Consider the following 17,773-nt stretch of genomic DNA (forward strand, 5'->3'; position numbering starts at 1 on the left):
CAGCCCAAAAAAGAACACAGCAAACTAAGTCCAAAAAAGCCTCAGCACCTTAAGGAGGTTTTAACCAAACCTGCTCAGAACAACAGAGCAAAAAAGGTGAGGGAGGAAACCCTCCTCACAGGTAACTCTAACAACAAATGTGACGTCAAAAACAGCAACTCAGAGACAACATGTAGAGAAACTTGTGAATCACAAAATATGTTTGTTAATAAACATTTTCTTATCACACATGTGACAAACAGGAACAACATTTGAAGTCCAAATTTGATTCATTTGATGTTAATGTTTCAAAGATTAATCAATGAAGGCATCAATTTGATTGCATACAAACAAACCAAACAGGGTTTCAAGGGTTAAAGGTTCAAACAAACATTCTGAGCTAAGCGTACATGTTTTAACAAGGTTTCACATTAGCTTTAGCTTAAAGGGGCAATACGAAAGAATTGGCCTCCTTGAATGACTGTAGCTACGAGCATGCTAACTTCAGTGAATATCTTGTCAACACAACACAGACACGTCTTTGACACAATGTCTCACATATTCCACCTTTAAAATGAAAACCTCACCACAGTAGATCATGTTTAATACAGGACAACTGAAATTGTGTAAAGAAAAATAGTACCTTAATTCATTTACTGTCTCTTCATGTCATGTGTAGCACAAAACATCTGACAGAATGTTGTGGAAGCAGGTTTAAGGTGTATCTGACAGAATGTGTGGCTAAGGAACAAGATCAATGATCAATATGTTTTTCTATTCTTATAAGCAGAAATCATTTCATCATTTAGCTGAGCTTGATTGAAACTTTACATGTCCGGGAATTATGAGCCTGACAGCTGGAAACAGAGTGAACAAACTCACAATAATTTGGCTCAACTGCAGTTTTGCTTTGTTGGTTGTTGATTCTTGTATCCCTCATAATGGACAGGGAGGCACACGTTTCCAACTTTATTACACGCTACAACCACTCTCTGTTGGTGACGTGTTACACTTGTAACCATGCAACACCCGCACACCAAATTCTGGGATTTAACATCATATACAGTCATGCTTGAGGCGCTGATGCACAGGTTTCCTCCATTCACCACACGCTGGCCACCCATAATGCAGATGTTCTTAACATTAACCTCTGAGTCGTCGATGAAGGACTGAACTGGAACTCTGTCACAGATTCCCTTCCTCGTTAGGTACCTGTGTAATGAGATCATTGTTTAACTGAATAGTGTTGACATTGTTTATGTCCAACTTTCATCTGTCACAGTTCCATGTTTGTACTTATAACAATGGCCGTTTTCAAACCTATGGTCATACATTTATACATTCATATAGGTTACAACTATTAAATTGAACATCAATCGTTAAGAGTGGGCTGGCCTGTCTGGACCACAGAACCGGTCTACTTAAAGTCCTAAGAGAGGTGGATAACTGTCTTGATGGAATAGTGACACTGCCACTACCACTTAAAGATTCAGAGATTGCCCCACTAACCCAACAACCCTTGTCAAATTTATGCAGCTTGGAGTCAATAATCCAAAGTTGCTCTAAATGTAGCTAGCAAGCTGACAGCACACAATCACGGTCAGGCCTATTCAACTTCTTTATAAGAAGAGCCAGATTTAAAATAAAGCCAAGTGCCGAGGGGCAGCACTTTTACATTCCATGCACTTTTTATTTTTTCACCACTTTGTTTATTAGTTTTCACAATTGTAAAAAAAAATATATTACAAAAGTGAAGTAAAAAACATTGCACTGCATTTTGTTGTTCTGTGCTTTGGACATAAAAAACTACTTGCAATCTCGAGAAAAAACAAACAAAATTGAACTCACAGGAAAGCAGAGGAAATAATGTTTGACCCAAGACCATATATGGCTTCCATATTTTTGTGCTTATTGACAGACATAACTAATGAATGGGCTCACTGACCAACTTACAAAATGAGAAAGGGCCAGTCTGGGATGTTAAAGCATTTGGGAAGCAAATTTTGAACAGCGCAGGTTTGAACACGCAGGGAATTTCCCAACTGTCCAATATGTGAAACTTTAGTTTTGAGAACAATAAAACTGAATGTGGCTCACTGATAACACACAGCTGGTGCTGTTTGAACCTGAGTGCTCCTGTGTTGTCATGTCACTACCTGATCACACAGATGCTCGTTAAACATAGCACTGAACTGTAGGATTGAGTTCAATTAAACTGCAGTAAAGCAACAATTACTGGTTCTTTCTAAGGGAAATAATTGATCAAACTTTAAACTCACCTTGCCCATGAAGATTCAGAATTTCTGTCCAAGTTATTGTCGTTCAGGATGTGTCTGTAGGCAAATGTGTTGTACGCATTGTTGCCGCCTGTCTGCTGACAGGGTTGTCCTTTTGCCCCGTGATTGAGGGCCACAGTGAAGATGACGCCAGTCAGGAGAACGACATTCATCATATCTAGAGTGAGAAAAGAGATTTCAAGCTAATTAATGCGTTGTTCACAGGAACATTAATGTGAATAATGTATCAATGCTTTACATGGAACTACTGCAAGAAATGAGTGATAAATAAATCATCATCAAACTGTCCTGAAACTTTTTGAGATTACAGTGTTTTTAATATTTTATATACAGTCTTTGGTTTGCATATGACTGTGGTTTAGTCTGGTGTGGTGCCATTAAAGTATTATTTCTTCATATCTTCAATACCATCAGTATATAAGGGTTGAAAAGCAGGCCTGATGTTGAGGAAACCTTTATAATAATTTTGACTGGGTTGCACCAACAATGATTAAATTGATTTAAGATAAACCTTCCTTCTTCACTTTCGGCTGCTCATCATAGTCTTACATTGGCCGCTTTCTGACGTTTTAGGAATTTGTTAAGTTACTGCTGGTGAAATCCCCTCATTTCCTGAATGTGTAGCTTCATAATAACCCATTTTAAATAACAAGTTAACAAAAAAGAAGAGCACTTACAGCTACTTCTTTCAAAGCAAGTCACAGCCACGGATCAGCTGGCTGCTTTTAAATGTAACCCACTCACAGCAAGACACAGGCTGAAACAGGGAACCCTCTGTGGTAATGGAGAAGCCACAGTCTCAGGCTGGGCTGCACTAACAAGGATTATGTCTTCAACCTGATTTAGTCATTTTCTAACTTTGAATTATGCTGCACCAAACTTTAGAACTATCTCAAAACGAAGAAATATCAAATAAAAACCACAATTAAGTTTTTAATCTAAAGATTAATTAGATCAATTTAATTTCTGTTGCACTCAAAACTTTAAACTCCAATTTAAACTGTGCCTAAGTATTTACTTTAAACTGACACTTGAGGAGGTTTTACTTTTTAAATGGCTGTCTTACTGAAATAGTATGAACTGAATTGGGTTTTTCAAATAAAATTGAAAGAAAAAATGAAAGAAATGCAGCTGGCTAACTAGTATTTCCCTACACATGTGCTGGCTCTACTTGACTCAGTTGAGGTGATTTTCCTTTCATTAGAATGGAGCTTCCTGCTTGATGGTGTCTCATTTACTGATAAAGCACTTGCCATGAGTCGATGATGTTTAAAAGCAGAGCGCTGATCCATGGCTGTGACTAGCGGTCACTGGAGTTGCTGTGAATGCTTTTCCTTTCTGCAGTTTTACTGAGCAATTGGTGCTAACAAAGTTCTGTTAATTCAGTAAAACACACACATTTAAATTCCCTGTTATTTATTTGTGTAAAGGCTTTTTTTTCTATCATGAAGCAACAAAAATAGAACATTTTTACCAACAGTAACATGAGATGACTCCTGAAACAACCGAACATGATGAAACTTTTTAAGTAGCTATAGCATAAAAATTTAAGTTTTTGTCAATTACTACAGAGCAGCCAAACGGAGACACAGGCTGCCAGTCCTACAATTGTTTTTATATACCTATTTATTTTTATTTTGGGGGCATCTCGATATCAATTCAACACATTTTGGTTTACATCAATGAACTTAGTTTTGCAAAACAGACATCAATTGGTAATTGTGCAACAGATCTCTGGTTAATTTCAAATCTAAATGTATTAATTTTAAACCTGATTTGCTGAATTCTGCTTAGAAGTAATATGAAAATACAATTTAAATGAAAAAACAAAACAAATCAATAGAGTCATTTTTTAATATAAATAAAATGTAGACAGATGTAGAGAGGTTTTCTCACCTTACTCTGTTGCTGTGTCAGTCTGGAGGTGATCAATACCGACTGATGCTGAAGTCTCGGACAGAAGCCTGAAGTGAGTTTCACCTTTATTAACCTCCTTTTATCTCGTGAACATCTGCTCACACCCAATAATTTTAACTCAAAAAGTGAGCAGCCAATTACAATACAGCAAAATCATCTAATGTCCAAAACAACAATTTCTGTTAAATGAGTAAGTGTACGTTTCTTGGTAGCCAGTGTTAACCATGGTGATGGGCTCACACATAAAACCACATACACAGAAAGTCAGACATGATAAGATGCAGTTTCCAAAAACCAGGTTCAGTGTAAGGACATGCAAAACCACAAAACAGCTCTCCAATCGGTTTGTATTTGAGCATGAAAAACAAGCCATTTATAGCAGCCATTACTCCTGTGGTCTGATGGCACATTGTGTCAGCTAATCCAAGTTTGTCAAATCAAAAGTTTAATTGATCAGTAAAAAAAAAAACCTTACAATCATGGCAATACTAATTAAAACAGTGTTTACGGTTTAAACATTTTTTAATTGGGTAGTAAACTGCTAAGACACTTTCTTTTCTGCCTTTCCATTCAAAATAAAATAATGGCAAGAAATAATTGCTTTTAACTAAAGTTTAATAAACTTCATGATATTCCATAATCTGTTTATGGAACAAATTGTTCTATAAATTGTCTGTGAGGTTATCTTGGTCCACATCTGGCATACAGGGAATTTGCCCGATGTGCCGGCAGGTCTTATGGTAAAAACGACCTTTTACCTATTTATCTCTTTATTTACTTTTGTTTACTGATTGGCCAATAAAACAGGTAGATACTCCCATTATTCATGATTGACCCTGGGCTGGCCCAATCACAGCCGAGGCCCCCTTTAGTTTTGCTAAATTCTGATTAGAAATAATCGTAAATTTATCATTGTTGCAGCTCAACCTTAGTGTATACTCGAACTCCTATGTGTTTTAAATAAAAAAGAAAAGAAAAATACAAAAGAAACAATGGAGTCATTTTTGAATGAAAATAAAATTATCAAAAAATAAAAGACAGACGTAGAGAGTTTTCCTCACCTTGCTCTGTTGCCGTGCCAGTCTGGAGGAGATCGAGAGCGCCTGATGCTGAAGTCTCTGATAGAAGCCTGAAGTGAGTTTTCCCTTTGTCACCTTCCTCTTGTTGTTAGCAGCCAATTGCAATACAGCAAAACTGTGTAATGTTAATGTATTGACAAAAAACAACAACAATTGCTGCTGACTGAGAAAGTGTACGTTTTTTTGGTAGCAAGGTGTTAAACCGTGGGGATGAAAAACACATACGCAGCAAGTCAGGACAAACCAGGGTACGGCCTTCCTGAGGCTAGTTGAGGGTCTAAAGCTTCAACCTTTGTGGGTTTGATTTCTCAGTTCGATTTGGCTGATAATGGCAATCAATCAGTCAATCAGTCAATCAGTCAATCCTTCAATCCATCAATCCATCAATCCATCAATGTGTCATAAACACAACAACAAACAGAGAAAAGACTAGTGTTCCCAACTGAAGGATTGGAAGAAGGGTGGACTGGATTTGTCTCTCTTTTTTTTTTTTTTTCTTAGATTTTTGTGCTGGCGTCAACATGGAGTGATTTATTCAGAAAATTAATCAGATGTTTTGATGTAGATTAGGTGTCTGACTTCCTGCTCTGTGCTAAATTTGGCTGAATTGATGTATCCAGCAAAAGTAAAGGCCTTGCCTATCTTCTACGGAAGGATCTGGACTGCCGGAGCTGCAACGGAGTAGATACGCAACGCAGCGCACATTTCAACCCAAAATCTTTACAGCTAGCTGCAATACAGCAAACGTGTGTAATGTCCATACGTTTATGAAAAAACAACAATCTCTGTTGAATGAGGAAGTGTATGTTTCTTGGTAGCGAGTGTTAAACCGTGGGGATTGGATCACACATGACAACACATACTCAGCAAGTCAGACATGATAAGATGCAGTGTCAGGACAAACCAGGGCCGGTGTAAGGACACGCACAACCACAAAACAGCTCTCCCATCAGTTTTTATTCAAGCTTAAAAAACAAGCCATTATTAGCAGCCATCACTCCTGTGGTGTGATGGCACTTTGTGTCAGCTAATCCAACTTCCTCATGTTAACAGTCGAACTGATCAGTAGAAAACCCCTGAGCAACCATGGCAGCACAGCTGAAAACTGTTTTGCTGATTAAAGAGGCAATACAATACAATTGACTTCCTGAGGCTAGTTGAGTATCTGAAGCTTCAGCAATGGTGGGTTTGATTTTAGTCTCAAAATGGCCAGAAAAGAAAAGATGATTATCATTTCAATAGCTCTATTAAGATAAGTTGTGTTGAAACTAGTAGATGTTTTCCCATCATCATCTGAACCCTTGTAGAACATGTTTTTACAAACTACAATTGTGTTGCCTCCATCTGAAACCGTAAAAAACATCCATGCGGGCGAAATATGAAGTTAATAAAAGCTCAATCATTTGACCAGTGATTTGACTTCATAGTCTGCATGATAACGCCAGTAAAACATCTTGTTGATCAGGCAGGACGTATTAACTTTGGAGAAATAATTGTGATTAAGCTGAAGCATAACAGAGCCGACTGAACATAAGACTGCAGAAAACCAGTACAACAACTTCATGGGCAAACATTTATGGACAATTAAATAACAAAACACGAAATAAGACGAGACAATAAAACTCTGAAGACAAGGCAATAATCAAATAACTTTGACAGAGGGTTTTTTTCCCCTCCAGCTCCAGTCTGAAGTCAACATTACAGTAACGTGATAACAGAGGTGCCTCAGCAGATCACTGCTGCAGTCAGGCTGATAAACAGGCGTGAAGATATGTCTTTTTAATGCAAAAAAGTTTAAAAAAGTAATTTCTGAGCTCTACTCTAGCTCAGCTCTAGTAAACAGCTCGGTTAAATAATCTTATATTCTGTTTTGAAAGGGAGCAGCGGAAAATCACATATTTCATGTTAAAAAAAAAGATATATTTAGAAAATACTCGCCAAATGCAAAAATGAAATATAAATAACCTTTGTTACTGTTGCTAAATCGTTAGAAAAGGCAACATGTTCAAACAACTAGGTCTTCATCAGTTGTAGCAATGGCTAATCACATGACCTAGATAATAACATGACACAAAAAATTGTGTATAATATCACAACAGAAATGTTTAAGTTTACAGTAGATTCTCATTGGGACCAGGATACGTTTATGCATCCAGTCTATGGATTCAAAAAGCTTCCCTTTGGTAAAGTTTTCAAATTCTCTCCCCTGGCCGCACCAAAGGTCACTACTTTTGATTTTTCACAGCAGAGATAATGAGAGGCTCTGAGTTTTTCCCATTTCGATGAAGATGTGGACTTAAATATGGGGAAATCTCACCCCCAAACGAACACCGAGTAAACGAGTAGATGTGAGACTGAGCCGTCACATCGTAGAAGGACACCAGACCTTCATCGTAATCCACGAACACTCCCACCTTCTGAGGTTTCACTTTCAGCGAGAGGCTGACGGGCGGAGCTGTCAAGGCTGCGTACTTTTCATTTTCATAATGTACAGTAACCCAGTAACCCTTATCAGGGGTCAGCGAGAGGTTCCCCTTGCGGTTTGCATCACATCTTGCCACACCCAGGTCCCACCCGGTCTTGCGGGTGACCTCCACCTCCCAGTAGGACCTCCCAGACGTCAACCTGTTGAGCCCCAGGACGCTGCCGAACATATCAAACCTCCCTGGAGCAGCCGGAACTTTCTGGTCCTGATCTCCATCTTTAACTTTCTTCCCATCAGGAGAAAGAACAAGGTAACTGTGTGCAGTGGTCGGGTCCAGCTTAACATCCACTGCAGTTGAACAGAAAATAAACAGAACAATGGAAATCAGGACCGTGGTGCACAACACAAACAGACCCTTAGATGCTATCAAAAGTCCTCTAAGATAGTGAAGTGGTCGTATTAACAAAACATTTTTACTTTGGTTTCTGATGTCTTACATTTAAGGTACAATATGTAAGAACTGACAACCTGTTAAGGTTATACTCAGAACAAATAGGGGGCAGCATATCACCAGCGTCACCGCTAACTGCTACCGACTATGCTAGATGCAGTAAGCTAATTAGCTCAGTTAGCCTTGCAGGTAGCAGTCCAGACTGGAGAGCTGTTCACATCCCGTTGATTAATCTATTTGTGTAATGTTTTCAACATAAATTCTTACATATTGCAGCTTTAAAGTATCTATACAATATACAGTCAGTTATTTAAGAATCAAAATCAGAACCATCACAATAAAAGTCACATTTTAGCAATGAGAGAGACACACCTGCAGATGTAGCCACCCTCCTGAGCTCTGTAGGGGAAAAAGTGAAATTATATTATAACACCTGGCTTTGTATTAAATAGAAAACCTGACAAACTCGAGAAGAAGAACTCACCAACAGAAGAGAGTTTTTCCAATTTCTGCTGAATCTGCTCCATCATGTCTGATGTTGTGCTTCTCAGTGTACCAGGGTAGAATGAACCATCGACGGTTACGTTCCTCCAATCTCGGGATTCATCCACCCCCTTTAGAGGAGAAACCTGTGCGGGAGCGTGTCAGTGTGAAATTATTTTGATGAATCAGAAACAGAAAACAAGTGAAATGGATGCAGATCTTTAATCGGGCTGTTCCAATACTGTGTATCAGTGAGTACATGAGTCTGTGCAGCGATCGGATACAGAACCATTTGATTCAATTAAATTCTTCTTTTGCAATAATATCTTTGTAAATGCATCAGGTTACAGGGTTTCCTATACAATTTACATCATCAGATCTTGTTGAAAATTGGCATTGCAGCTGAATCCATTCTAATAATCAGTTGCTTTTCTCAGCTCACCTGCAGGTCTGGGTTTTGGTCCAGCTCATCAATGGTCTCTCTGAGCTTGTCGATTTCGTTTTGCAGCGTCTGGAACAGATCTTGTGCTTCTCTCTCTACTCTCTGTCTCCTAAACATATCAAACAAAATGTTTGTAAATTTTAATAAATTGTGTGATACGATAACTGCAAAGAGTACATTTCTGCAGTGATGGCCACTAACTGGGTCATCACCGTGGCTTAACTGCACATCCAGCATTTAAATAACGTCTTTACTGGTTCTCTGGGCTTCCAGAGACTTCACGATGGAAGCGCTTAATGAAGCCATCAGAGTTTTTTTTTTTTTTTTTTGTCAGTTGTTTTTGATTTTCCATTTTAAATCAAGCCCCCATCTACTTCAGTTGTTTGGAAGAATGCTGCAACGGTGTTTCCCTCCCCATAAATACTTTCCATTGGCATGAGGGTGAGTGGATAAATAAACGGTTTCATCCACCTCATTCCTATCCCTCATAATACCTCCTGGCATGTTCTGTTACTTGTCCAGAAACAAGGTTTAACACTATCATTATTGCTTAGCCAACTTAGCTAAACCTTCTAAAGGAAAGTGCCACCAGTGTGTCAGTTATTATGATACTTTGTTAATCCTTGAACTGGAAGTATAACCCTCCATAGTTTCCCCAGTGACCCCCCCTTGGAAACTCATGGGTTATCTGAGCCACACATGACCCACCTCTCCTCCAGCGGTTGAAGGGCTTTCCGCCAAGCGTCCTCCACGACTCTCATCACCTCTGAGAACACATTATTGATCTCCTGCCATTCAGCATCCAAGCTGTCCTGAAAGGAGTAACGGACAGTGAGGATTTTAAAGAAAGCATTTCAATTAATTAAGCATCAAAACCAGAATCAAAAACTGCTTCTGCTTACTGTGCTGGCTGTTACGGATGATCTGACTTCAGTCATCTTTTGTTCTCTCCTTTGGATTTTCTGCTGTAAATCAGCCCTTTTGCTGTCTTGCCTTGCCTTGAATAAAGACAAAAAACATTGATTAATATCAATAAGCACACATCAAGTCAAGGTACAGGCAGTGCCAGCGGCTATGAGCGAATGCAGATAGGGAAATTAGTTATTAACAGCAAAGCTAACATGCTTAGTTTATGCTAACATTTGGGTATTAGATGTTGATGAAGGTTATCAGTCATCAAGGTTGTGTGTGTGCTGTATCGTAGGCAACTGGACTTGTTTCAGTTTCTTGAAGATGTTTTCAACTCTCATCAAAGAGACTTAGTCAATGGTACATCCAAAGTGAGAGCTATTAGGAATTCCTGGACCCAAAAGTCCCTAAAACCATGTGCCAAACAGCACTGAAGAAGAAACCATTTGAAATATTGTTTATACCTGAGGTAGCCATTTTGGATGTAGGGCTCTCGTGAAGTTTATATTCATTTTCACAAGAGGTATGGGGGCTAATTTACTTTTTTAACCTTCAAAAATGACAAAACTCTGCTTCTTATGGTCAGATACCTCAGTCTGAACCAAAGTGCTGGACTGACTGACAGCAGACTGACACTGCATCTCTTGAGTCACATAGGCAGTTTTAGATAAAAACATTTATCCCAATTATGAGAAGTTGATTACCTTGAGTTGTCTTTGCGCCTCCCTCTCTTTCTCCTTCTCTTCCTCCTTTATTTGGAATAGTTTATCCTGAGCTGTGGTTGTTGGGATATTCCAGGCATGCCCTACCTAAAGGATGAAAGCAGTCAGTGTGAGTTGGACTTTGGGTTTCCCAACTGGTCAGATTCCGATGCTTTGAGATGGTGGCCTGCCGGACCTACCAATTCAAAGCTTCAGAATTTCAGAAAAAGTCTCAACAATCAAATTTCTCACAAATTGGAGCTTTAAAGAAGATAATTCCAGGATAAAAACTGGATTTGCTCTCCAGCACAACATCTGAAGAAGTCAAGAACCTGTTGTATCTGCTGTGGTCCAGTGTTGAAATCAAGGGCTCGGCGAACGCTGGTGGCGGTTGGATAAGAGTGCTGCGGAGTCTGAAACACTATAAGGAAAGAAGATTGGTCACTGTCAGACAAAGCTGCCTCCAATTGTTTCCTCTTGTTCTTTTTCTGTTCTGGTCCTGTTATGAATTATAAAGAGCTTACACCAATCGTTTGTCTCCCTCACTGCAGGACTTGCTGGGCTGCCAAGGGTCAGGTAAGGCTGTGAGAGAAAAGGGGAGGACAGGTTTTTATGGCTTTACTCAACAAAGCTTTGCCATCTTGTCCCAGTCGCTCAATATTTACATGTCACTTGCAAGTTACAACCACATAGAGTTGAGCAAGAACTTAGCTCAAATGAGTATCGGCCATTAGGCACAGGCAGCGCCAGCGGCTATACGAGACGGCAGATAGGGAAATTAGTTATTTAACAGCAAAGCTAACATCCTTAGTTTATGCTAACATGTGGGTATTAGATGTTGATGAATGTTCTCAGCCATCCAGGTTGTTTGTGATGTATCATAGGCAACTGGACTTGTTTCAGTTTTTTGAAGACGTTTCATCTCTCATCCAAGTGAATGGTATTTCCAAAGTGAGAGCTATTAGGAATTATTGAACCCAAAAAGTCCCTGAAACCATGTGCCATACAGCACTGAAGAAGAAACCATTTAAAAGATTGTTTATACCTTAGTTAATGTAGCCATTTTGGATTTAGGGCTCTCATGAAGTTTATATTCATTTTCACAAGAGGTATGGGGGCTAATTTACTTTTTTAACCTATAAAAATGACAAACCTCTGCTTCTCATGGTCAGATACCTCAGTCTGAACCAAAGTGCTGGACTGACTGACAGTAGACTCACACTGCATCTCTTGAGTCACTTCGGCAGTTTTAGATAAAAACATTTATCCCTATTATGAGAAGCTGAGTACCTTGAGTTGTCTTTGAACCTCCCTCTCTTTCTCCTTCTCTTCCTCCTTTATTTGGAATAGTGTATCCTGAGCTGTGGTTGTTGGGATATTCCAGACATGCTGTACCTAAAGGATGAAAGCAGTCAGTGTTAGCTGGACTTTGAGTTTCCCAACTGGTCAGATTCCGATGCTTTGAGATGGTGGCCTGCCGGACCTACCAGTTCAAAGCCTAAGAATTTCATGACCTCAGAATAAGACTCAACAATCAACTTTCTCACAAATTGGAGCTTTAAAGAAGAGAATTTCAGGATACAAACAGGATTTGCTCTCCAGGAGAACATTTAAATAAGTCCAGTACCTGTTGTATCTGCTGTGGTCCAGTGTTGAAATCAAGGGCTCGGCGAACGTTGGTGGCGGTTGGATAAGAGTGCTGCAGAGTTTGAAACACTGTAGAGAGAGAAGATTGGTCACTGTCAGACAAAGCTGCCTCAAATTGTTTCCTCTTGTTTATTTTTCTGTTCTGGTCCTGTTATAAATTATAAAGAGCTTACATGAATCGTTTGTCCCCGTCACTGCAGGACTTGCTGGGCTGGCGAAGGTTTGCGTCAGTGACATCAGGAAAGGCTGTGAGAGAAAAAGGGAGGAGAAGATTTTATGGGTTTTACTCAACAAAGCTTTGCCATCTTGTTTCAATCACTCGATATTTACATGTCACTTACAAGTTACAAACACATAGAGTTCAGCGAGAATTTAGCTCAAACGAGTATCTGCCGTACGGAAAATTACGAAGTCTGGCACCCTGTTAATGCGTGTTCTCTCTGACCACCAGGACTCGAGATGGTTCGAAGCTGCCATTCTGTCAGTTAGATCAGTACTCAATTAATAATAAAATCTCGTGTTTTAATCTGCCTATCCAAACCTCTGAGATCAGGATTTCTAGGTCAAATCCTGATGCTTATGGTTGTTTTTTGTTTTGGCAGTCAGGCTTTCCCATCATGCAATACACCATGACATTTGCACCATATGATCCTATAACGCTATAATAATGATATCTATACAATGGACAAGACAATGACAAGTCCCCAGCTGTCAGTGACATGTTAAACCAATATCATGTCTTATTTTTGCTTATAAATACCTGCGTCTTGACTGGAGTGCTGTGAATTGGTGCGCTGTCCTTTCGAAGAGCCTCTTCGAAAACATTTCTCCAAGCGTTTCCGTCACCATCTGAAAATAAGAAAGGAAACATCCTTTATATCAAATGAATGCCATCTTTTGAAGCTGCAAACCCACTGAGAACCAAGTAATAATCAGTAGGTTCGTAGAATGGGGCAAAATGATCTGTGGTTAATTCTGCTTGGCAGTTAAATCGAGTTGACATCAAAACTGTAGTGGAACTACTGACTAGATTCTTCTTAAAGGGACAAGGCGCCTCCAAATCGAAAACACTTACTTACCTCTTACCTGTAGCGCTATTTAGCCATCTAAATTGTTTTAACATGAGTTGCTGTGCTTTGAAAATATCGGCTTTAGGGATGTCTGACTTCTTTTGAATACAATGGAACCAAAGTAAATGGTAAATGGACTTTTCCAGTCTACTGACGACTCAAAGCGCCTCTAGGTTGTGCCTTAAGCAGCTATGCAAGGTGCCAACTTCAAATCAGGAGCAATTTGGTTTAAGTATTTTCCTCAAGGATACTTTGACATGTAGACGGGGGAGCCAAAGATCCAAAAGACTGATTAGTGGATGACCCACTCTACCTCCTGAATGACAGGTGCCATGTTTTTCAAAGTTCATTTGAAAAACTCAACACTCCACGTTTCTTTAAAGATAATCCAGACTTTGTTGTTTGTGATGTTAGTCAGGAACTTGTTTCTGTTCGTATCACTGTGAGGGGAGGTAGCGTGCATCTACACATGTAGATATTAATAGCATCTTGCTTGGCTGAGCTGTGACGTTAGCTATTTTAAATAATTTAGGAACTATTTTCTTTCCATATCACAGACCAGAAGGACACTGCGTCCACTCGTGGTTTAGAATCTCAGGCTCGTGACAGCACAGGATGCTTACATTAATGGTGTCGGCTGAGCTGTGTCGTTAGCTATCTCAGTCACCTAGCTGAATGAGCTTCTATATGCCCACAAAGAGGGCTGGGGATTATTTCATATACCCGAGTCATGATTCCTAGAAAGAGACATTGTTCTTGAGTTTATCAAATGTATTTTTGAGAGAAGGCTGATACCCCCAAAACTCAACAACTTACACCAATACAATCAAGATGGATAGATGGCACTACAACAAAAGGGAAATATATGTACAACAAGTAGAATCTTTGCAAATCAGCACAGTTTTAGTTGTGTAATACTCACAAGAATTGACTTGAGGGGTGAAGATATCAATCAGAGGCTCGTCTACTTTGATTGGAGGTCCCACGTAGGTCAGTTTAGGAAAGTACCTGTTGACACTGAACTGTTCACTCTCAGGGATCCTCATCCCCTTCGGCGTGCACCCCTTCTTCCCCTGGTGAGTTCTCAGGCCATGGTAGGTCGTGACTTTGGACCAGCCGCAGCAGCTGCAAGTCTGGAGGCTCATGTCTGATGTGGTGATCTTCTGCAAAGGGTTAAATTCACATTTTTATCCATTTTAGCAATATGCTAGGATAGCACTTACTCCACAGCTGTAGAGGCAACAAGTGCTTGTCAATATGTACAGGATTCAGGATTGTGTGTTGGTTGTTTAAAGCATAAAATCTGAATTTTTGCCTTGGAAAGAAATCATTTGCATCAGTTGCCACAACAGGCTTAGAGGTAACAGTGCATCGTCATAACTTGCTTTCCCTATTCTGACTTTATCACTTTTTGAGCTGATAACTATTCTTCCTTAGAAATAACACTTTTGAAACAAACATTGCTCTGAACCCATGGAAAACCTGTTTCAAGGTTTAATCTCCAGGAAAGGACATGTTAAAAGGAAATTAAAACCCAACTTTACACTTTTAAAGTTCACTTTTTCTTCTTAAATCTTGTGTGAACTGCCCATTTGCTGCTATTTCATTCTTTAAGTCATAGTTTCCCCTAACATCTGTGATCATTTATGACAATTGACTGATCTGTTTGCAACATGGATGTGTGGGATTAATATTAGACAGTGATCAGTCGCCCTCTAGTGGTGTTGAGCCCATGGTACAGTATCGACTACTTCCTGCTGCAAATTTTGACACACATAATCGAAACTTAAAGAGGAATATAATGAAATCAGTTAACTTTAACTAATAAATTGTAAGTGAAGATAAGATAAGATCAAACATTTTTGATCCCAGGAGAAACATTTAAGTGACAGTAGCAGAGGATGAGGGCCAGAGAGGCACTAGAAGTAAACATAAACCATAAAAAGGTGGGGTAGCTGTGGCCCAAAAGGTAGTCTGGGTGATAAGATGAAGTGTCATGATTGGATGCCAAAACAATGTTACAGCATTCTCCTAAACAACTGAAGTAGATGGGGACCTGTTTTAAAAGGTTAAATAACATTTAAAAAATGTCTCCATACGGGTACATGTGATCCACGTATCATGAAGCCCTGAGATCCCAAATTGATCCGACAAAATGTTATTTAACCCCGGTCTAAAGTGCATGCATGAGCTGGATGTGTGTTGAATTTGTAGATAACACTTTTGTTAACTCGTTTTGGGATTTTGCCAGACGAGCTGTATGGAGCAATTTTTCCAGTTGTTTCATTACATTTTAAAACAAGTCCCCTGGTGAAAGCTGCAACACTGTTTTTACTGTAAAGCTCCATAAATGTTTTGTGCGCTACGAAGCTTCACTCAACTTTCACATCAGCATTTACATGAGTAGATAATGACTGATGAACTGCTCCTTTAAAAAAACATACAACTGTCTGTGTTTGCACTTTGAACTGTCGATAAAGCCAATGATTTTAATGACACTCAGACTAGGACTGTTTGGACAAAAGTTAACATGAACTCACATGTGCAGTGGAACAGGTTATGAAAATAACTTTCACGAGAGGAAAGTTTTTTTTTTCGTGTGATGGCAGATAAAGAGCGACCTATTGCTTCACACAAACACACACACACACACACACACACACACACTCACACACACACACACACACACACTAGCACACGCCCTGAAACCTGAGGTTAACCAAAGTAGCCTCCCTGTCAGTAACTACATGTATAGTATGACTTGTTTGTACTGGCAGTCATAGAGTGTCACTCATACACAGCATACTACACTGTAGATAACACTGCTGACATTGCTTATTTTGATAAAATACTAGTTAAGATAAGCAGCTGACCTCAAATGACATTTAAACTCTCTAAGAACGGAAATAATTTCTTTCAAAGGCTTAAACACTTTTTTTTATATTATCTCCTCTTTCACCAGAGAAATAAATCATCTCACCTGTGTTCTAGTTTTTGTTGTGTTGCCTTATAATTGCAGTCGAAATCACAAAGTGTCTTCAAATAACAATAAAGTCAGATATCCAGCAGCCTACCTGTCACTGCCTGCCTCACCTCGGTGCTCCTCTGTGTGGTCTGTCTCTGCTTCACTCCCTTTATCACTTCACCCTGAACTGTTTCAGTTTCATTTCACACAAAATAACTCTGCACTCTTCCAATAATCGCTCCAAACGTGCAGTAATTTGATCTTATCGGCCAGCGCCTTCCTGATAGAAGATGTCACAATGTGTTGTGTAAAAAACAGCATTTCCTTGTGTAGACTATAAAAAGTAGGAATAATGCAATACCCTACAGTATGTTAAATTGGCTACAGCATAACAGCCATACAGGATTGTTTAGCTGACGACATTTAAACATATTTAATGTTCATGAATAACTTAGTGCGTTGAATGTATGGAAGATAAGTAGTGCCACTGTCAAATTTTATTTGAGTTCTGACATTTTTTTCCCACAATTTTGGCATCTGGACCATAAATGAAATTAAAGGAGAGAGAAAGAAACAATATATATTTTTATATAATAAATGAACAAATGTGACAATGAAAAGAAGAGAGAAGTAATAAGTAATGAACAACAAAAGATAAATACAGAAATACATAAGATTTTAGTTTTTTATGTCTAAATATGCATGTTAACTAATGCATGAATATAAAGGGGTAATAATAATGCTTGCAGCAGTGAAACAAATATTATCATTATCATGCCAATAGAGCATAACTATAACAATAGCAATAACAGTAATGATAATAGCAAAAGGATCATAAGTCAAACTGAAGGAGAGAAAAATGTTTAAAAAATTAAAGATGGAAAATTAAAATAGAAGCAACAATTACCACAACAAACAATGGCACCAATTAAAAGAGAAAAAAAAAGAAACTGATTACTACTGTTATTGTGTCATCGCCACCACTATGAGTGAATTAAGGAAAGAAATTGATACAAGATAATAGCCGTTTTTATTCATATGCATGTTAACTATTATCGAAATTGTGATTTTTGAAGTGACAGTGGGGGCAGAATGAGTTTTAAAAAAAGAGGGATGATATTTTTTTATTGTGGTGGCAACTAGTGAAATAGGTAGGATCAATAACTATACTAATAATGATGATAATATTAATAACAACCAATAATAATACAATACCATAGTAAACAAATATATTGAAGATAGTCTAAATGATTATTCAAGAAAGAAACAAAAGAAATTGAAACAATGAAAAAGAATTGATTCTTCTTATTATATCGTCATCACCATCTCATCCCTACAGGCCTGGTTAAGACCTGGATGTCATTCAATTTTCTCAAACTCAACAGTGTCAAAACTGAGCTCATGGCTC

At 38.8% G+C, this 17,773-nt stretch overlaps 1 protein-coding gene across 1 annotated transcript; it reads right to left on the minus strand.

Annotated features, from left to right (window-relative positions):
• Positions 1 to 6,211: 6,211 nt before the first annotated feature.
• LOC115589542 (E3 ubiquitin-protein ligase TRIM21-like) lies at positions 6,212 to 16,507 on the minus strand. Its single transcript, XM_030430490.1, has 15 exons — positions 16,475 to 16,507; positions 14,323 to 14,563; positions 13,091 to 13,179; positions 12,504 to 12,576; positions 12,311 to 12,399; positions 11,974 to 12,078; positions 11,208 to 11,265; positions 11,016 to 11,104; positions 10,687 to 10,791; positions 9,976 to 10,071; positions 9,782 to 9,885; positions 9,074 to 9,182; positions 8,633 to 8,777; positions 8,521 to 8,547; positions 6,212 to 8,045 (listed from the first exon to the last, which is right to left on the minus strand). Exons 2-15 carry the CDS (start codon positions 14,543 to 14,545, stop codon positions 7,498 to 7,500), a joined length of 1,860 nt encoding a protein of 619 aa, XP_030286350.1. The 5' UTR covers positions 14,546 to 14,563; positions 16,475 to 16,507; the 3' UTR covers positions 6,212 to 7,497.
• Between the last annotated feature and the right edge of the window lie 1,266 nt (positions 16,508 to 17,773).

Source organism: Sparus aurata, chromosome 10 (genome assembly GCF_900880675.1).
Source record: "Sparus aurata chromosome 10, fSpaAur1.1, whole genome shotgun sequence".
In the NCBI taxonomy this organism is placed as follows: domain Eukaryota; kingdom Metazoa; phylum Chordata; class Actinopteri; order Spariformes; family Sparidae; genus Sparus; species Sparus aurata.

Coding starts and splice junctions, on each gene's coding strand:
- LOC115589542 (XM_030430490.1), bottom strand. CDS start 14,545: ATGAGCCTCCAGACTTGCAGCTGCTGCGGCTGGTCCAAAGTCACGACC. Junction 11,266..11,973: donor AGGTTCAAAGACAACTCAAG/GTACTCAGCTTC, acceptor TTTCTCTCACAG/CCTTACCTGACCCTTGGCAG. Junction 9,886..9,975: donor CATCCGTAACAGCCAGCACA/GTAAGCAGAAGC, acceptor TACTCCTTTCAG/GACAGCTTGGATGCTGAATG.